General features: G+C 44.8%; 1 protein-coding gene across 1 annotated transcript in view; it reads left to right on the top strand.

Moving 5' to 3' along the window:
* The window catches only part of ITGAL (integrin subunit alpha L), a 68,004-nt gene that overhangs the window by 39,840 nt on the left and 6,498 nt on the right, over nucleotides 1-21,666 (top strand). Inside the window, exons 11-26 of the mRNA XM_063301379.1 lie at nucleotides 2,945-3,077; nucleotides 3,965-4,113; nucleotides 4,961-5,098; nucleotides 5,614-5,817; nucleotides 6,728-6,858; nucleotides 8,205-8,365; nucleotides 10,122-10,273; nucleotides 10,731-10,859; nucleotides 11,168-11,241; nucleotides 11,895-12,036; nucleotides 12,264-12,368; nucleotides 14,250-14,329; nucleotides 14,926-15,012; nucleotides 15,683-15,755; nucleotides 17,479-17,592; nucleotides 20,052-20,120. Of these exons, the coding sequence (XP_063157449.1) occupies nucleotides 2,945-3,077; nucleotides 3,965-4,113; nucleotides 4,961-5,098; nucleotides 5,614-5,817; nucleotides 6,728-6,858; nucleotides 8,205-8,365; nucleotides 10,122-10,273; nucleotides 10,731-10,859; nucleotides 11,168-11,241; nucleotides 11,895-12,036; nucleotides 12,264-12,368; nucleotides 14,250-14,329; nucleotides 14,926-15,012; nucleotides 15,683-15,755; nucleotides 17,479-17,592; nucleotides 20,052-20,120 (1,941 nt within the window). The remainder of the gene's footprint in view (nucleotides 1-2,944; nucleotides 3,078-3,964; nucleotides 4,114-4,960; nucleotides 5,099-5,613; nucleotides 5,818-6,727; nucleotides 6,859-8,204; nucleotides 8,366-10,121; nucleotides 10,274-10,730; nucleotides 10,860-11,167; nucleotides 11,242-11,894; nucleotides 12,037-12,263; nucleotides 12,369-14,249; nucleotides 14,330-14,925; nucleotides 15,013-15,682; nucleotides 15,756-17,478; nucleotides 17,593-20,051; nucleotides 20,121-21,666) is intronic.

Below are 21,666 nucleotides of genomic sequence, written 5' to 3' on the forward strand. Positions count from 1 at the left end.
CGAAGAGCCCGCCCCAGACACCATTGGGACGGTCCTATCCGCCTCGCAACTGGGGATGGCCGTGACCACCCGAAGCGGCGCACGGAGGCAGCTCGACGCTACGGCGCAGCCGACGGCGGGACAACCGGCGACGGAAAGAAGGCAACCGCAACTACCAGGGGGAATGCGCACGGACCTCGCCGCCGCCCTCAAAACCGACCCCTGGTTCCTGGCAAACCCCGACAAGGTAACGATGGCGCAAGACCTAGCATGGGGGGAAGGCAGAATCTACGTCCCGGACTCGCAACGCCAGGCGATCTTGCATAGGTCACACGACGCCAAGCAAGCGGGACACTTTGGGTTCCTCAAGACCCTACACCTAACACGGCGGCAATTCTGGTGGCCCGCGCTCAGGCGAGACGTAAAAACCTACGTGGCGTCCTGCCCAACGTGCGCTCGGGCCAAACGGGCACCAGGCAAACCCGCGGGGCTATTGCAACGGGTGGCAGAACCCTCCCGCCCATGGGAGGAAATCTCTATGGATTTTATAGTGGACCTCCCACCCAGCCAGAAGAAAACGGCCATTTGGGTGGTGAAGGACTACTTCTCAAAGCAGGCCCACTTCATCCCCTGCACGTCAGTCCCATCCTCACAACAACTAGCCAAACTCTTCCTCATCCACGTGTACAGGCTACACGGATGTCCCGCACGTGTGGTGACCGACAGGGGCACACAGTTCACCTCCAAATTCTGGCGGGCCTTCTTGAAGCTGACGGGGACCCAACAGGCCCTGTCTACGGCTTGGCATCCGCAGACGGACGGAGCCACTGAGGTTCTTAATGCCACCTTAGAGCAATTTATACGATCCTATACGAACTACCACCAGGACGACTGGGCTGAACTGCTCCCGTTCGCCGAAGTCGCATACAACAACGCCGTCCACACGAGCACGGGAAAAACCCCGTTCGAAGTAGTCTCGGGGCGCGACTTCGTCCCCATACCGGAGCTACCTCAACCCCCGGAACCCCAGGTGGACGCCAGCGACTGGGGACGGAAGATCGCGGAAGCATGGCCAGTAATCACGGCGGCGCTGAAGGAGGCACAGGCTGCTTACAAAGAGCAGGCCGACAAGCACCGGCGCCAACAACCGACGTTCCAGGCGGGGGACATGGCCTATCTCTCCACCAAGTTCCTAAAGTCAACCCAACCCTCGAAAAAACTGGGGCCTAAGTACATCGGGCCGTTCCGAGTCACGCAAATAGTGAACCCGGTAGCAATACGCCTGGACCTGCCACACAACCTCCGGAGGCTCCACCCGGTGTTCCACACCAGCCTCCTAAAACCGGCAACCACCTCCCGATGGCACCCAAGCACGCCTCAGCCCGCACCGCTTATGATCGACGGGCAACACCACTTCGAGATAAGGGACATCCTCGACTCACGCAAGCAACGAGGAACCCTACACTATCTGGTCAGGTGGAAACACTTCCCCCACCCGGAATGGGTGGCGGCGCACAACGTTAAAGCGCCTGACCTGACCAGAGCATTCCACCGGGCATACCCCGACAAACCGCAATCAAGGTCAGCAAAACCAACCCCCCCCCCCGCAGGCCTCCCCCCGCCTCCCGTGCCCCAAGGGAAGGGGCCCCCCCCAAGCCCGCGACTTGGGTGGACCTTCCCCCCCCCGGGACTCACTCCCCCCGCCCCGGGCCCACGGGGTGGTGACAAACGATCGCCAGCACCCTCCCCCCGCCCCCTGGCCGCGGGGGAGTGGCAAGCAAGTCAACAGGGCAACCTGGGGGCAACGCCCAGGAGACACAACAAAGGCGACGCACTCCAAATAAGCAAAAAAGGGCCCTACCTGGAGCTGAGCAGCACCCGACCAGCCACGCCTCTCGCCTCGCCGAACTGAGCCAAACAAACAGGGTGTGGTTGGAGCATGCGCACGCCAGGTCAGAACCCGAGCATGCGCACCATGGACACACCCTGGGAAGGCACGTGGTAGAGGGAGGAGCAAAGGGAGGGGCGACAACTACTCCGGCGGGAACTTTGAAAAAAAAAAAAAAAAAAAAAAATGGCGTTTTGACAGCTCCATGGGGGAAACCCAGAAACCCGGGGGAGAACACTATTCGGAAAGGGGGCAGTATGTCATGAGTGCCGTTGAGCTAAAGTAATCAGCGCAATGGCACTCATGACAATGACAAGGAAATAAGGTGAAGGGGTACAAGTTAAGTAGCCATCAACCCACAACGACTAACGGCTAACAAACAATAGATAAACGGATCACGGAGCCACCCAAGCCATCAGCAGCAATACCACGGGGATCGCCCAGCTGAAAGCAATCAGCAGAAGAATGAAAACCTGAGGATGGGCGATCCTAGAAACCCTCAACCAATGGCAGGGCAACGCATGGGACAAAGGGGGGTGACGTGACCGAGAGCGAGGGGGCGCTGACCGGCGCGGGGTATTTAAACCCCGCACCGGCGCGCTCCTGTCACTCTCAGCTTTTTCTAACAACGTTGTACCTATCCTGAAATAAACCAGAGCCTGCTTTGCAACCCAGTGTCTGAACGTTATTCAGAGGTAGGCAGCGCATGACAATCAATCAGTTTGGGACCAATCAAGACATAACCATTGTTGTGATCTACCCACCATTCTGGTGATAGTGAAACAGAGGCAGTTTTACAGATCAGTGTTTGTCAACCTTGGCAGCTTGAAGACGTGTGAACTTCAACTCCCAGAATTCCCCAGCCAGCCTTGCTGGCTGAGGAATTCTGGAAGTTGAAGTCCACACGTCTTCAAGCTGCCAAGGTTGACAAACACCGGTATAGATTCATCATCCATAAAACTTTTGTTTTTAAGGGCAAATCAGGGCTGAGTAACACTTCTAGATGAGCGTATATGGTATTACGATCTCTGCTTCCTGGTGATCTGCCTTTGTAAAGCAAGATCTTTTTGTCTGCAGGATCGGGTGGTTCTAGGTGCTGTGGGGGCTAACAACTGGGCTGGAGGCATTCTAGAGCAGCAGAAGGATTTCACCGGTGAAAGATTCATCACAATTCCCTCAGGCCGGAAAGAGATGGAGGGGGCATACTTGGGTGAGTAGGGAATGCCATCACTCCCAATATTATCTGGACCACTCTTCCCCATCCATCATCACGTTTCCTGGGGATCATGGCAGTTGCAGGTGCCATTTATGGAAAGTGGATCTGGATAGATCGATCAATCAATCAATCTACCTGCCTACCTACCTACCTATTCATTCATTAATTCATTCATTCATTCATCAAATTTTGCCACCGAAAGGGGAGACTCTGGGCGGTTTACAATAAAGCTTTCTGTTTTAGCTCTCTGTTCGTAGAAATTGGGTTCTGTTTTTTGTTGTTTTGCTTATCTCATAGAATTGAGTGGTATATAGCCATCTTTCCTAAGGGGCATGGGGTGACACATCAGCTTGCCTTTCAATCTTGTGGTTGGCTCTTGTTGTTTCAGATACATTTAAAATTATTCATAAATATGAAGAAGCGTTTTGATATAAAATGACTATCATAACCCCCTTCTATGAAATCTATGCCTATAGCCATAGCTGATGGCTGTGTGGACTCAACAGTTTATATGGGTCTCTAAATACCAATTGCTAAAAGCAGGAAAAGCAATTTAACATAATGTGTGAACCCAGGGATTATGGTTTATAAACCATGGTCTGTAGTGTAGCATGATGTATGACCCTAGCTGTTCAGATATGCTTTCCCAAGTAAGTAAAACAAACTATGGCTGAGTGTGATGTGTAAATCTAGTTATTGTGGCTTAACTAAAAAGCCAATGTGAAAATAAGACATGGTGTAACACAGTGTGTAAATTCAGGCAGAGTTTCTAATCCTCCCTACTGCAGAATTCAAGAAGGATAAACTGCTTTTTTGTGCAGGAGGCCGCCCCCGGTCTGACCCTTCTTTGGTATTTCCATCTATGTTTCTAACCTTCACAGGTTATGCACTTGGATTTCTCCAGCATCATCAGAAAAAGTTCTATGCTGTTGGTGCCCCTCGATATCAACATGTGGGAAGGGTCCTCTTATTTGAGGCCAATGCTATCCCTCAGAATTGGACATTAAAGCAGGAAATTAAAGGGCAACAGGTAAGGGAAAAGAGAATCATAAGGATCTCCCTGGATGTTTTGGTCCACTGCTGCCTAACATCTGGCTACTACAGCTAGGCAAAAGGATGGCCAGGGTGGCCCAACAGAACCTAATCCAGATTCTGCTCCTTCTCTTTCCCTTGTAGATGGCAGAGAGGTGGCTGAGAGGTTAAGCTAGAATCACAAAGTCTCTGGTAGTCAAAATCAGAAAGAGCCTGGTAGCACCTTTTAAGACAGTGTTTCTCAACCTTGGCAACTTGAAGATGGGGACTTCACCTCCCAGAATTCCCCAGCCAGCCATGCTGGCTGGGGAATTCTGGGAGGTGAAGTCCACCCATCTTCAAGTTGCCAAGGTTGAGAAACACTGTTTTAAGATAACAAATTTTATGCGTGGAAATGACTTCATTGATGTACAGTAGGATTTAAATACACAGAGATGAGGCAAAAATCAGGAGGAATCTGGTAGCCCGGACTAACAAATTTTATTGCAAGGCATGGGTTTTTGCGACCTGTAGCTCACTGCATCAGATGCGCAGCGTGGCAGTGCACAGAGGACAGAGAGAGAGATGGGGCGGTGGTGGTGGGGAAGTGGTGGGGAGACGGGATGGTTTTGCCGATGAAGGCTCACTTGAGAGACAAATTGTAAATACCTTGTCAATTAACTAGTGTCATGAGTTAAAAAACCCCAGTGTTTGTTCAGACGTTCAAACAGGCCAGACTTCGTCAGACAATGTAAATTTATATGAGCATTTCAAAGTACAGTACAAAGATCAAGTGTTGTTATATATGACTAGGGATCCTGTGCTGGCACTCTTTTACTATCTGCCCTCTGATACTTCTTTTGCAGACTGGGTCATATTTTGGCGGGGTGCTTTGTGCTGTGGATATAGATGGTGATCAAGAAACTGACCTGCTGCTTATTGGGGCCCAGCAATATTTCTCAGAAACAAGGGGAGGCCGGGTTTATGCATATGGCTGGAAAGAGGTGAGCAAGGAAAATGGGCAGGGCAACACATACAGGTAGTCCTCACTTAACGACTGCAGTTGGAACATGAATTTTGGTCACTAAGCGAGGCAGTCATTAAGCGAGGCATCATGTGACCAGACCCGATTTTATGACCATTTTTACCATGGTTGTTAAGCAAATTGCAATGGTTGTTAAGTGAATCAGTAGTTCCCTATTGGTTTGGCTTGTCAGAAGCTGGCTGGGAAGGTCACAAATTGTGATTGTGTGACCGCAGGACACCGCAACCAGTTGTAAATGTGAGCTGGTTGCCAAGTGCCCAAAGCTCAATTGCATGACCATGGGGTGGTGCAACAGTCGTAACTTTGAGGACAGGTTATAAGTAACTTTTTTTTAACCTTGTCATATTTCTGAACTGTTCTTAAACGAATGGTCAGTAAGCGAGGACTACCTGTGTTCTATCTATCTGTGGGATCCCCACCTTGCCTCATGGATTTGGAGAGTGAATACCCTCTCAAAGACACCTTTCCTTCCAGGATAATCTTGTTCTCCTCGAAGAATTTAACGGGGATTCAGGATACCCCTTGGGCAGATTTGGAGCAGCCATCACAGATCTGGCAGACATCAATGAGGATGGACAGATGGATGTGGCCATAGGAGCTCCCTTAGAGGATGAAGAGAGGGGAGCTGTCTACATCTACAATGGCCATGAGAAGGCTCTGCCTGTGGGGTACAGCCAGGTATGACTACAGCAATGATTTTAGCATGCTGGTACCACCTGAGAGATTTGCTAGCATGCAGCCCCCAGCTGATCATTGTTGACCTCCAAAGCTAAGCTGGTCAGGTCAGAGTCGTACTTGGGTTGGAAACCACTAGAGATGCAGGCACCCCAGAAGACGCCGATGGTAAACGGTTTCCGTATTGTTGCCAATGCAACTGCATGGATGTTCCTGTAAAATCACCAGGAACGGCCCTCGATTTGAAGGGGAACATACCTTTTTCTTGTCTAAGAAATAAAGGTCCCTGTGAGCCCAGGGCACTCAGCTAGCCAGGAGCCCGCCCAGAACACTTCTGTGCAAGTCACCATCAATCAGGAGACGTGCTCAAGACAGGGCTTCACAGAACTCCTCTGACACATTCACTTCACATTCTGAAAGTCAGTCTTTGGGTTGGAAGAACAATAGAACTAGCTGCCTGGAGAGTTGAGGAGCTCTCCATGGCCTACAAGGATGCTTCTGCCTGTCAATTGTTATGTCTTTGGATGGACAGCCTCATCATGGCTGACCAAAGGAACCTTGCATCTCTTCTGTCGCTCCCTCCTTAATGGATCTTTTGTAATAAAGATAAAAAGGATATGAAATGATGGGGTGATGGTAAGAGGAGGATTACAAATGGAAGAACTATTGATTGCTTTCTTCTACCCCAGGTTTGGGAAGGGTAGCTGCATTTAAAAAAAAAACTTTTGGATGACAATCTATCATCATTCCAAAAAAGTAATAAAATATATTAAAATGCAGCAACGGAAATCGTAAAATGCAGCCTAAAAGATTGGTCTTTTAAGCACCACCCTTCTGATGCTTGGAAAGGATCAGTCAAAAGGCCCTTCCAGCCTTTACTTCCATGTAAGTCAACAGCATTTATCTCCTGCAGAGAATTAGTGGAGCCAGCATTTCTCCTGGCCTGAGATACTTTGGACAGTCCATCCATGGAAAGACGGACCTCAGTGGAGATGGCCTCACAAACATCGCAGTTGGAGCCCTGGGAAAGGTGGTGGTGCTCCAGTAAGTGACGGAGAATTCATAGTCTTGGGTTGTGCCAGGTGCGACGGAGTGTGAGGTTGACCTTGGAGAACAGAGGGAAGAGATGCTGCCTAGGGAAGGATCAGATAAAAGGAAAGGAATTCCACAAGAGGGTAAGGGTCCAGAGAAGAAACCTAGGAAAGACCCACCCTGACCACTGAAACGATAAATAGGGAGGGTGGGAGATTTGTACTTTCAGGCTTGCAAGATTCTATTAATGTAGCCTTACAATAAAGTAGAATTGGTTCATCTGGTCATGTTTCCTATCTGTTTTACCTGGAAGGCCTGACACAGGAGTGGCCGTAAGACTTCAGAAAGTGGAGGAAGGACCATAGATCAGTTGCAGGACATGTGATGCACATCTTCAAATTCCACCTTTTCTTTAACTAGGAACTTATTAAGAGAGTTTTCATTTCCTATAGCAATAACAATATATTAGAAAGGATTTCCTACAGAAGTAACAATGAATTGAGAAAGGATTACATCTAAACGAATGTCAAAATGAAAACTTCACAACTTGTGGGAAGTAGATAGCTTTTCATTGCCCTCAAGATATACTATAGCAAGAAGGAAAAGAGGCTTTAGATCAGTGTTTCTCAACCTTGGCAACTTTAAGATAGTAGATATGTAGATAGCATGGCTGGCTGGTGAATTCTGGGAGTTGAAGTCCACACATCTTAAAGTTGCCAAAGTTGAGAAACACTGCTTTAGATATTTAAAAGACACTCCTTTCTTGAGGCTTCGGCAGAATAATTGAAAATATAGCCTTTCATTTAAATAGTGAAGATAAGGAATTTGAGATTTATATTAGATACCATATATGCATGAGAAAGAAAAACTATCTGATTTTTCCCCTTCTCTCTCCTGTTTTGAAAGCAGAACTAAGTCTTGTAGATTAAGGGTAGAATAAAGGGAAACGGTAACTCTTGTTAATGATAATTAGTTGCAGGAAAAGAGAAAATACAGCATTCTTACTTTTGTGAAAGGTGACTGAATTTGTTCTAACTGATTGAGATGGGGGGGAGTAAATTATTGGAAATAAAATCCTGGATTGCTTGGAAGTGAACTACAGGACAGAAGCACTACTGCTTAGATTAAGAAGATGGGGGTCTGTCTAAACTGGAAAATTATTACTTACATTACATTGTTTATTGCATAAACACAGTGCTTTCCCTTTTCTATGGAATCTACAGATAGTACACAATTTGCAACTCCTTCATTTCTTTCTCTTCTGTGATAAATGGTGATTCCCTCCTCCCGCCTCACCTAGACATAGAAACTTTGATCCATAGGGACTAGTAAATTATTTTTGTTTCTGGTACCTGCAGATCCAGACCAATTGTTAACGTGGCCACGCAAGTGACTTCCCAGCCCAAGGAAATTCCGGTGAAAGATGTTGAATGTTCTGGGGATAGCAAGTCCTGGCAAAATATAAATCTGAAACTTGTTATCTGCTTCAACAACAGCTTTGCCACCAAGAGTTACTCAGGTGAGGAAGGCTGGAGAATAACCAAACTGTAAGGCTTTACTTTGATCCTGTTCCTAATCCAAAGAAGAATCCAACATTCACATTGGTTGCATAGCAACTGATAGGAGGACAAGTCAAAACAGCCCATGGTTTCTTCCATCCTAGCTGCTTTTCCTATGGAACTGCCAACTTGGAAAGAATCCAAATGTAGAATTGGCCCGTCCATTAGATTTAAGTGTTTTCTATGTTGGTGTCCTACTATATCCCTCACAAGCTGTTGTTTTTTCACTTAAAACCGTATGGTAGTGTTGGGTTAGCAAAGCCCCAGCAGGGCTTTGGACTCAGCTGTATCTTTCATTAAATGCTTCAAGTGAGAGTTTCAGCCTTTTTGAAGTAGTTTTCTGTTCAATGAAGCAACGGCATTGGCATTCTTTAAGAACAGACCCCAGCGGCTCGTAATAAGCCCCTTGGTGGCTTTCCTTAATGATTCCTTCTAATACTTTTTCCAGTTAGCACAATTTTGTCATGCATTCCCTAAAAGGGAAAAAGGCCTCCTTTACTTGGAACTTTTTAAAGAAAAATTATTTATGTTTATTGCTTTAATTGTTTTTAATTGGTTCTGTAGTAGGTCTTAATAGTTGGTTTTGCTGGATGCTGCCCAGAGTCACTTTGTGTGAGATGGGCAGCCATTTAGATTTGGCAAATACATAAATTTTATTTATTTATTTATTTATTTATTTATTTATTTTCAGATTTCTATTACCGCCCATCTCTCCCAAAAGGGGGACTCTGGGTGGTTAAACAAACAAACAAACAAACAAACAGACTCAGTTCCTATAAGGCAGTTAATGGATCAGATAATTTGGCCGGCTGGCAGCATTCCTAAGAAAGAGCAAGAATGGGATGAAGTCTCAGGGAGGCAGCTATTAATTAATACTGCAGAGGACCTGCATTGCATGGAATTTTTGGGGGGGAATGTGTATGCTTTTGAGTCAAGACTGACTCACCAGATTCCTGGTGACTGCCTGGACAAGTCCCTGCAGTTTTCTTGACAATGTTTTTGGAAGTGGCTTGCCATTGCCTCCTTCCTGTGGCTGAGAGAGACTGACTGGCCCAAGGTCACTCACTAGCTTTATGCCTAAAGTGGGACTAGAACTCACGGTTTCCCGATTTCTAGCCTGGTGCCTTAACCAGTACACCAGAGTGGCTCTCGCTAAATGGTGTAAGAATGCCCTCTGGTCAAACAAATAATAACAATAAAGGAAGATCTTGTGATAAAACAACTATGTTGTGTTCTGCTTTATTAATAGTGCCACTTTAGACTTCATAGAAAAACAAAAATGGTTGGGGGGATCTTATGTGCAAGACATGTACGTAAAGCATTACAAAGGTATGAATTTCAGGTAGTCCTCGTTTAGCGACCACTATTGAGACTGGTCGTTAAGCAAAGCAGTTGCTAAGTGAAACCGTGACTGTGTTTATGATCTTACTTCAGCTTTCCTTTGCTTTACAGACCTGCAAAGGTCGTAAATGCTAGGATTAGTTGCAAAGTTGCTTTTTCATCACTGTTGTAACTGCGAATGGTTGTTAAACAAGGCAGCTGCTAAACAAGGACTTCCTGTACTGATTTTGTATTTTTTTCTTAAGCCACAGGGGGGAGGGTTGCAGTTTTGTTACAGCATGATCTGGAGGATGCTCTGGTAGCCACCAAAGGAGTCAGAGGGCTTGAGGAATCTCTGCTTTGCCTTGTATGCAAAGATCTTTTTCTTCCCTCCAGGACACCTCTCTGCCAAACTCTTGTTTCGCCTGGAGATCGACCCAGACAGGGTGAAGTTCCGAGGGGAATTTAGGAATGGCAAGAATGTTATAACTGGGGTCAAAGAAATCTCTCTAGGATCAGTGTGCATACCGGAGGAAATTAATATCACGGTAAATCAAAACTTCTCATTCTTAAACTTCTTTGGGGTAAAGTTATTTCTCCGGGCATTCCTTGGGTGTTGCCAGTGGTACAGGCTCAGGGAAGGTCTGTCATATATCTACAATACCTACTTACTTTATATTAGTTTGTATTAGTTTTTATCTTCTTTTTAAAAAGTTTCAGTTATGTCTCTGTCTGTGTCTAAGATTTATTGGAGAAAGGATGAAGTGAGAGCACCAGAATTCTAACAAGTAATTTCTTTCAAATGTGGAATCTATTGTTCAAAGCTATTAGATTCTAGATTTCTTCCTCTCGTGCTTTGGTGTAACAAGGAAGGCACCAATATCTCGTTGAGAAAATTGGCCAGGCTGCCCTCGGATATTGCTAACGTAATGGTTACTAGCCACATTGCCATTACAAGAATCCTTGCTTAAGAGTTATACAGCAGCTCCCTCCCTCACCTTTCAGAACTGCATTGAGGATTACTTGTCAGCCATCAAGCTCCTTGTGAACCTGTCCCTTGAGGAAGACGGTCAGCTGAAGAATGGACCTCCCAGGCCTATTCTGAATCCTCTAAACAATAGGACAGTGGTGGAGGTGAGAGCCTCTTTTGGGGGGGGAAATAACAAATTTAGCCATGAAGGCAGATGTGGTTCAGTGGCTTGTGGCAGAAGAACTAGGAATGCAGGAAACCAGGAACTTACATTGTTTTGAGTGAAACTGAACTTCAGCAGTTAGAGACAAGTGAATTTCCTAGGATGCAGATAGGTGGGATCCACTGATTTAAAGCCAGCTGGAAAGGAACCAAGAGGTGGGCCTCAATCTGGGAAATTTCAGCAGGGTAAGATATTACACTGAACTGGTGTAAATAAATATTTCCTATCCTACCCTCTTATCAAAAATAGATTCCTTTTGAGAAGAACTGTGGGATGGATGACGTGTGCGTGACTGATCTGAAACTTGCCTTCCATTCTTCGGGGTAAGCATAAATTCCGTGATTCTGTCAGTCGCTTTTCTTTGAAGGATATGAGAAAAATTGGAAGCTATCCAGGAAGGGCAGGATTTAAGTTTTGGAAATACTAAGCCATATTTATGCCATCTGGTTTTAAATACATTGTTTTAACAATCCTTACATTTAGCTTGGTAAGGTACCAAAATTTAATGTGAAGCTGAAAGAAGCTGAGCAAAGACAGGTTTGGCACATTTACACTATAAAACTTAGCGATAACAGAACCAAAATGTGCCAAGATTGGGTGTGGGGAGGGGAATATTTCTAGCGGCAGCAGCAGATATTTTAAGTAAGACTCAGTTTAAAATAAACCCAGTTCCACAAGTTGATCTGCCACAGATTACAAAGATGGCTCTGTGGAAGAATCCGTGGGTTTCTGGCTGCTGAGGCATCAACAAATGGTCTTTCAGAGATTCCTGGCTTCTCTTCTACCACAGTTTCCACAGTTCTAAAGATTCCAGGGTTAAATCACATTGTGTAAACGCGCTCTTACGGCCATTTAGCAAGGTCCTGGCTGAAGTGAGAAACGAATGCTACGCCAGCTCTCAAGGGTACTTATGAAATTTCGCTCTTGAATTTGGGAATGGAATAGTGCTAATCAACTTCTTCTCCCCTACACCCAGGTCTAAGGAACTGGTCATATCTTCTCACCATCCCCTAGAAATGAATTTGGAACTGGTGAACCAGCGGGAAGATGCATATTTTACAACTCTCTACGTGCCTTATTTGCCAGGCCTTTCTCTTCGCAAATCTTCTGTGCTGAAAGTATGTATTCCACCTTTTAAAAGGCAGGACTTCACAGTGGGTGCCACCCTTGTGCCATGATTTTCTCAGACTAGCGTCTATTTAAGCAGCAACTTTTACCCCATCAGAAGAATTGTCATAAGAAAAAAGCCACAAAGTTTGACATCTTGAGACTTTTTGGGGTGGGGTGTTTCTAAGGGCCCAAAGGTCTCAAGATGAGTCTCACCACTGCTTCTCTTCTTTCCCAGTCCAACACTCATATCATGTTGAGCTGTAATGGAATGCTGCTTGGTCAGGACCAGAAAGGCCTTGCTTGCAACATCAGCCACCCCATCTTCAGGAATAGCACCAAGGTATCGGATAACACCAGTGCGGTGGCAGGGGGCTGGCAGTGGTTGATCTTCACCATCTTCTATGCAGGACTTGATGGCTGTATTGCAAGAAATGCTTACCAGTACTTAATTAAACCATGGTTTACTCAACTAACCTAATTTCCTGGGTTTGCCAGACAGGCTGATTTCAAAATTAAGCACATGTGCTTTCTTATCTCCTTCCTTTCCAGCGCGATCTTGCTGGGTATCAGCCTTGCGAGGTAGTCCAGACAAGAAGCACACCCAGAAGTGCTAGCTCTAACTTCGTTGTAAGGTTACATTAGCAGAATCTTGCAAGTCTGAAAGTACATCCCTCCCCCCTCACCTTTACAGCCCAAGAAACTAGGCGGGGGGGGGGGTCCCTTCCTGGATGTTTGCTATGTCCCCGTTCCTTTTGTGGGCCAAGTTACTGCTTATCTGACTGATGCCCTGGCTGCAGCTCTTCCCACGAGGTCATCCCCACATACCGTAACGCTAGGTTAGTCAATACAGGGACGAAGGATCCTGAACTGTTCCTAGGGCCAAGCTACGGTTTGCAGTTCAGTTAGTCATCTTATGTCAGAGTAGCATGTAGCAGCTGACCATCTTGCATTTATGCCTTTGCCTACTAGCATCCTCTATACTAAAGATTATGACTTTGCCCATGCTTTGGAAGCAGAAGCTGCTCAAAGATGAGGCCTATAGCAAAACTGGTACCCTGAAAGAAATTATTTGCAAGCTCACAATTTACATTAAGCCACACTTGGCTTTAGCCATGGTTTTCTGAATAATCCACAATGGCTGGCTCATATATTGCGCTAAGCTAGAAACAGGAGTTTACAAACCACAGCAGCTGGCTTTCCCCAACGTCCTTCCAAGCAACAACAGCCCAATCTCATTTTGGCACGGCACCATTGGGTGAACCCCGTCAATGTCTCTGGAGTTGTATTTAGGCATCTTGGCCATGAGAATTCAGAGGACGAAGAGCAGAAAATGTGAATTTTTAAAAAAATATTCTTGCAATTCTGAATGTCAGGATACAGACAGTCCTCGCTTAGTGACCAGAATTGGGACCAGAATTTCAGTTGCTAAGCGAAGCGGTCATTAACCAAATCCAAACTGATTTTACAACCTTTTTGTGGCAGTCGTTAAGCAAACCATGTGGTCATTAAGCAAATCATGCAATTCCCCATTGATTTTGCTTGCCAGAAGCTGGCTGGGAAGGTTGAAAATGGCAGTCATATGACCATGGGACACTACAACAGTCATAAATGCAAACCGGTTGTCAAGCACCCAAATTGTGATCATGTGACTGCGGGGACACTGCAATGGTCATAAGTGTGAGGACCGATCATAAATAGGTTTTTTAGTACCATTGTAAGTTCAAACCATCACTAAACAAATGGTTGTTAAATGAGGACTACCTGCATGCATCTTCTATTTAGTGAGTTTTATGGGACGCGGTGGCGCTGCGGGTTAAACCGCTGAGCTGCCGATCGGAAGGTCGGCGGTTCGAAACCGCGCAGCGGGGTGAGCTCCCGTTGCTCGTCCCAGCTCCTGCTCACCTAGCAGTTCGAAAACATGCAAATGTGAGTAGATCAATAGGTACCGCTTCAGCGGGAAGGTAACGGCGTTCCGAGTCGTCATGCTGGCCACATGACCCGGAAGTGTCTATGACAACGCCGGCTCCATGGCTTAGAAATGGAGATGAGCACCTCCCCCTAGAGTCGGATTCGACTGGACTTTACGTCAAGGGAAACCTTTACCTTTACTATGGGGGTGAAGGTGCTTGATTTGGAGCTTCAAAGGGCAGAGAACGAAAGAGACAGCAAAATGTTTGGCAGATGTTGTGAACTGTCTAACTGTTGATCTGCTTTCTCTCAGGCTTTGATCCAGCTCCAATTTGGTGTCCTTACCAGCTTTGCCTGGAGAGAGAACTTGGAGATGGAGGCATATGTCAGCAGGTAAACTCCAAATATTGATTCTACTGGACCAATTCTGTTTGATCTCTTGCGGCCTTATTGTGTTAGGGGCCACACCAAAAGCACAATGAGCTGTCTTAACCTTAAATCTTCCACTCAAGGTAGAGCAGGGAGAGAAAAGTTGGGGGATTAACAAAAAGTTTTGGAAAGGAGAATCACGTAGGGGTGGCAGGGTGCTCGTGGTAAAACTGGCTGGGTCGGAAAATGTTAAGATCTTAAAGGAAAGAGGAAAGTGGAATGAAAAAAGATGAGATTACTGCTGCAGAAAACAGCACAACAGAAGCCATCAGAGTGTAAAGCAGTGTTTCTCAACCTTGGCAGCTTGAAGATGTGTGGACTTCAACTCCCAGAATTCTCCAGCCAGCCATGGGAATTCTGGGAGTTGAAGTCCACACACCTTCAAGCTGCCAATGTTGAGAAACACTGGTGTAAAGTAGTGTCAGATGCTGGAGAAGAATCAGCTGCATGTTTGTTACAACCAAATGTATTTGTTGCTTATGGATGCAGAAATCCAGATCACTTCTGGAACAAGTAGTTCTAAGAATATATTGTGTACTTTTGGTATCACTGTCTTATAGTGAGAATGAGGCGAATGAAACTCTTCAAAACAACAAAGCTCGTCACAGCATCCCTGTAAAGTACCCCATCAACATCATTGTCAAGGGGTAAGATTCTGGTTGCCTTTTCTTCCGTTTTTCTCCTGGGAATGAAAGCAGAGCTGTCCATAATTCTAACATCAGGAACGATCTAGAGATCATTCATAAACCACACTCTGATCTAATAACTTTACAAATACCTGATTTTGAAATTCCTGCAAAATCTTCTGCACTCACTTCCCAGAAGCTATGTCATTTCCTTGGCTTCCAATTGCTGCTTATTATGGCATCAGAAATAGCTAATTATGGCATCACAAACGCAGAATATACCATACAGTTGCTTTGCTTGGTTCCAAGATTGGGGGTGTTTCCAAACGAAGCTTTTATTGCGTTGGATTCACAGAATTTTAGGCAGAGTCCACACCTTCTCAGCTTTGAGCTGTAGCCCTCCCTTTTTCTCCCACCACTTGTCTTTTTTCTTTCCACAAACAGAATCAGTTAAAAAGACTGAAGGGCTGCATAATATCTTTTGATTTAACAGCATCAGGAGCCCACTGTCTGGAGGTACTGCAGATTTGTTTTTCCTTTTTTAGCTAGTATTGTGGGTGTTCCCTTGGAGACAGTGGACACAAAGGGGTTGTGATGATATGCAGTGGCATAAATTCCACTTTGGGGTAGGCTTTCACTCCTCAGCTTCTTGCTTCCATCATCTTCCATCCCTGCTTTTTGTCCCTTGCAGGTCAGAAACATCTAGCTATGTTAACTTCAGTTCTGATCAGCAAGAAAACAAGACTGTGACACACTCATATAAAGTGAGTCAGTGCTTGCAAGCGTTCTCCCAAAATAAGAACTCTGTAATGTCTTTTATGGTGCTTGGAATCCAGTGGTCTTGGAGAAAGTGGCGCAAAGAGGCAGCTCCTCCTCCTCCTCCTCCTCCTCCTCCTCCTCCTCCTCCTCCTCCTCCTCCGTTGCCTTCTCCTTCTGGTAATCTGCACAGGCAAAGACTGGTGAAAACTTAATAATTCAAGTCCTAACCAAGGACCTAAGAATTATTAAGGTAGCATCTGAGGATATAGACAGTTCCAAGCAGAGTATTGTTTTGTAAAATTAGGGTTTTCAGATCCCATATATTCAAAATTTCCAAATATCGAGGGAGTCCTTTAGGTATTGCTCCAAGGGCTCCAGTCACGGTTGGTATAACAGCAGATTTCTTTTTCCATAAGCATTCAACTTCGATCTTCAAGTCCCGCTATTTTGTAATTTTTTCGGATTGCTTTTCCTCAATGCTAGCATCACCCGCATAGCAACATCAGTGAACCAGACTTCCTTCTTTTCAATGACTATTATATCAGGTGTGTTATGAACAAGGTGCCTGTCTGTTTGGATTTTAAAGTCCCATAAGATCTTAACCCATTCATTTTCCAAAACCTTCTCAACTTGATGGTCCCAGTGGTTTTTGCAACACTCAAATCAAAACCTCTGGCAAAGTTTCCAATGAATAATTTTGGCAACTTGGTCACGATGCTGCTTGTAGTCACTTTGTGAAATTTTGCTGCAGCCACGGATGAAATGGTCAATTGTTCATCCTTTTTACGACAAAGGCAACATTCACTGTTGTTTGTTACACGATTGCATGAATTTTCGCTTTCGTGCAATTAGTCGGCAAATCTTGTTCTTGAACTGCTGAAATAAAGCCTTCAGTTTCTTTCTTTAACACTCTTTTATTTAATAATAATAATTTAATAATTTAATAATAATTTTATTATTATTATAGATAAATTAATGATTGATTTATGATAATTAATAATTTATTATTATTATTCCTGTCCTGCTCCAAAAGGCTTACAACATCCAAAATACAATTTAAAATAATTAAAAACAGAACAACAGAGCATAACAAAGGATAGCAGTTCTTAGACAATAGAAAGTGCTCTAAGAAAAGATATTTCCACCTTTTTCCTGATATTTTTTGTACTCTAAAATGTTGAGGAGACATAGCATGGGAACACAACATTTGTTTTAGTGGCAGGCAGGTTTAATCCCAGCTGTCTCTAAACTTGGGGGCTAAACCAGAGGTGAAGTTTTTGTGTGATGAACTGGCTCTGCATGGTTGGCTTGTTCAAAAAACTAAAATGCTGGCATGGAGAAGTGGGGAGAGCGGCTAAAGCAGATTAGGATGGTGGAAGGGTGATAAGATTGAAGCCTTCTTCTCAGACACCCTGGTCCTAATCTGGATTGGAACTGGGCCTTCTTGCATTGAGTGGTTAAGCTCCCACTTGGGAGCCATGCTGGCTGTGGAATTCTGGGAGTTGAAGTCCACACATCTTAAACTTGCCACGGTTGAGAAACACACCCTGCTAATAGAGGAAACAAGCTTGAGCTACATGACTCCAAAAGTCTGATCTGGATGTACAAAGCTGCCTTGTGTTGTACTGCCACTGCCCACTTTTTGTGTTCTCTACCTACCTGCTTTTCCTTGAGGATGATTTTGTTGCATCTCAATAATTTACTTTCTTTATCTTCCTTCACTTTCAGGTAACAAACTGGCCCATAGAGGCATCCCCATCACCTGCACTACTGGTGTATGTGAAGGTGCCAACTAAATTTCCTGCTGGACTGGCATGGATGGTTGATAGTGTCCTAACTATGGTATGTCAACTGACTAAGTGGAAACTCATGTGAACTGTTGTTCTGGGCTCAAATATAACCTAATGAGGCTCTATTTTAGAAAATCCGGTTGTTTCCAGCAGCAGCATCCACTGGAGATGAGACCAAAACTTGCAATTTGGCAGGTGGAGCACCGTGATCAGAGCCTGCCCCTTCCTTTCGTTAATGTAATACACCCATAAAAGGGGTGGGGCTTGGATTGTGATGTCATGCCTGAATCTTACAGGTTGACACTCACACACCAATTTCCAATTACCAGACACATTTAAATTTTTTGAAGTACTTTAGGATAATGCACTATCCATTTGATTCACATGATGTCATATGTATTTGATTCTCTGATACATAGAATAAGTGACTCACCAGTCTCATTACTGTGGAGGAAAAGAGGATGCACAGGTTATGCTGGCATACTTTTCTACCAGCAAAAAGGTTGGAGTGTCTGCAGGGAGGGGGTAAAAAAAATGAAGATGGCACCAGAACCATGCAAAGCCCCAGCCCTTTTTTTACAGGAGTGACAGATTAGAATTACTATATATTTCCTCAGCACCATTTGATACATACAGAGATAAAACTCAGAAAGAAGAAAGGTGGAATACTTTGAGCATACTTCAAGCACCACTTGTTAGGCCTCTTTCCGAAAAAGCAGAAAAAAGTTACTAACTATCCACATGTCAGGGGATTTAGCTGTTTTCTGATGGGGCTTTAGCTGTTTTCTGATGGGGTTTAGCTCTTTTCTGATGGGCTTTAGCTCTTTTCTGATGGGCTTTAGCTCTTTTCTGATGGGCTTTAGCTCTTTTCTGATGGGGCATTAGGTCTTTTCTGATGGGGCTTTAGCTCTTTTCTGATGGGTAGATTCACACTACTGTCCATCCAGAAGGAGAACAATGGAGCCAAATGTTATCCCTGTCTCTTTCCCAATACCTTACAGTCATCACAGACCTCTAGTCACTGTAAAATGGGTGCTTTTCAGCATCATTTTAATTGTGTGTGTGTTTTTATTTTAAGAGAAGAAGAAAGCTTCCAGCAGCCTCTGCACACCTTTCTTTTTTAGGAGTCAATTCAGGCAGAAAGGGCCTTTGCACTGACTAGAGAGCCCACAAGAGGGTATTTCCCTCTCTGGTGCCAGTGCCCAGAACCTCCGTTGCTGCCCATGCATGTGGAACAAGGGACACTGCCCCTCCAGTTCTGACCCACTAGCCAAGCAAACTCTAACCAGGGAGAGGAGGTCTGCTCTTGCCAACCCCATTGCCAGCTTCGGTCAGCTTTGTGGGGACCCTTTCCAGCCCAGGAAGTCAGGAGAGCAAGTTGGCCACTGCTCCCACTCACAAGTTCAGTTGGAAGGGAGGCTCATGGATGCGGATGGATCCGCCAGACTGCCTGGAATGAGCATCTTCGCTGCTGTGTCCTGACAAAAAACCCTTCCTCTTGACACCTGCATCATCAAACAAACCTGTCCTGCAGAGGCCAGTTCCTCAACCTGGTTTCTGAGGTGTCAGGACAGGTGGGAAGCAGGCAGAGACATGGGACTCCCTTTGGTTGCCCCAACTCTCTTTCTGAAGGAATTTAGCTAGTGAAACAAAGAGTAGTTGGTCAATTTCACCCTTTCCTCCTGCTACCTGCTGTTGAACCCGGTACTGACCAACAGGGGGTGTGGCAGTGACTGCTCCTTAGGTTGACCAGTCAAGCTAAAAGTTCAAGAAAACAATATTGAGATGGCTGCAGAAGCCGGGTTCTGGCCCTGCTCACAAAGAGCACAGAGGTATAGATGCCCAGCCCAATGAGGAGAGGGCTCCATGCCAGATCAAAGGGAGCAGAGCAGATCATCACCCAGACTGCATCACCTCAGCCTTCCTCCTCCGTGTGCCAGGAATTGTCTGGGAAGGAGGTCAACTTTTGTTTTTCCAGAAAAAACTCTATTTCTGTGCTGGAACGTCTTGACCAGGCTTCATCTTTCTTTAGCAGCAGCCTGTCTACGAGGGGGAGGCATCCTCAGGAAATGGTACATGTGGCATGGAGGCTGTGTGGATAAGCCCATAACTAGGACACCACCATTCAACAGAGAGCCCAGTCAGGTGCTATAGAGGTTAGGATATGGAGGGTCAGCAATGTGGGGGAACAAATTTCAGCCACTATAATTTCCTGATGATTTGCATGGGTGGAGAGCAGTTTAATTCAGCAGAACAGTAATCAGGAAAGATTGGTTAGTTTTTACATTTCAGAAAATGGTAGATGAAACAGTAAAAAACATAAACTGACCCATATAAAGTGGATTGTATAATTGCTTGGCTCTATAAAATTCTGTGGATGATTCTGGGTGAGTGCACAGTAAAAACTGAAGTAGGAAATGCACATGGCAAATATATCAATTAAAAATGTGATGCAGCAAGCTAATAATTCATAAGTTTTGCATGGCAATAATGTGGAATTGTTTTTTTTAGGATCCCATTGTGAGTTGCCAGCCTGATGAAATGAACAAAGCCACAAGGAATTATCCCAAGTTAATTAAGGTATCTTATCTTAGTATGAGACTTCCATCTCTAAATACAATGCAACGTTATTAAGTAATTAAAAATATGCTGCTGTGCATGTGCAGGCCCATGCCCTAGGTGGTTCATATTGTATAAACAACAGATGGGAGATGAAAGAGAAAAGGAAGCAAAGATAAACCAAGGAAAAACATCTATTTATTTCACTTAAATAGTCTTGATTCCAGTAAATCAGGGGTTAGCACAAGGTAGATTGGGAAAGGAAATCCACTTCATAGGAGCTAGGAGTCCATAGGAGTTAATAGTCTTCATAGGAGTCTGGGAGTTAGATCCAGGATAAGGGACAGCAAGGCAGAAAGAGAAGTATTTTTGGTTTATGGGAGATATTTGGATAGTGGAGGCTGGTGGAGATGAATGATCAAGAGAGGGATATATTGCGATAAGGACTCAGAAGGAGGAAATCTAAGAATGAGCAACCTCATTTTGAATTGTGCTTAAGAAAAGGCAATACAAGTAGTCCTCGACTTATGACCACAATTGGGACCAGAACTTCCATTGCTAAGCAAGGTGGTTGTTAAGTGTGTCACACACAATTTTACAACCTTTTTTGCCACGGTCATTAAGCGAATCCAGCTTCCCCCATTGACTTTGCTTGTCAGAAGCCGGCTGGGAAGTTTGCAAATGGCAATCATGTGATCCCGGGATGCTGCAACCATTGTAAATACATGCTGATTGCCAAGCACCTGAATTTTGGTCATGTAGCTGCAGGGATGCTACAATGGTCGTAAGTGCGAGGACCTGTCGTAAGTCACTTTTTCCAGTGCCATTGTAATTTTGAACGTTTGCAGAATGAATGGTCGTTAAGTCAAGGACTATCTGTAAAAATATCAGCTACTCAAGAACAAATGTGTATCTAATTTTGAACTAATTTCAACCTATTCCTCTGTTCCTTGCAAAGAAAGGCCAATTCGTTCAAGAAATCCACTTGGACAGAAGAAACTGAACATTTATGACACTCTTAAAGGTAGGTCTCTATCCTAATGGACACAGAGGAGGAATCATACTCTTCCAGCCCCTCTGAGATAAAGAACAGGAAGGGCTTGGTTAGCATAATTCCTCCTCTGTGTGTCGTAGGATAGAGTCCTTCTTCAAAGAGATTAGCTAAACCACCCCAGTTTCTTCCATCCAAGTAGATTTCTTGAATGAATTGGGCTTTCTGTACTAGGAACACAGGAATAGGTTGAAATGTACTGATATCTTCCTGGAATTGTATCATCCATAAATCACAGATTGCCTTTTAATTTTTGTGTAAATCATTTGTGTAGGTCTTATGTAGATCGCTTGGGGCATGTCCAGTTACTGAAATATTTTTAATAAATGGTGTGATTCATGATGGAATTGCCTGATCATTAAAACAACTAGCTGCCCAGATAATTATTCCCAACTTAATGGAGGAAGTAACACCACAGTTGGGTCATCTGGTGCCCTTGCTTCTGACTTATCTTTCAAAGAAATAGTAAGAAATAATTTCTTCTTACCAGCTGGGGACAGAGCTCTGCCCTAAAAA

Source organism: Candoia aspera, chromosome 4, assembly GCF_035149785.1.
Source record: "Candoia aspera isolate rCanAsp1 chromosome 4, rCanAsp1.hap2, whole genome shotgun sequence".
NCBI classification, from domain to species: Eukaryota; Metazoa; Chordata; class Lepidosauria; order Squamata; family Boidae; genus Candoia; species Candoia aspera.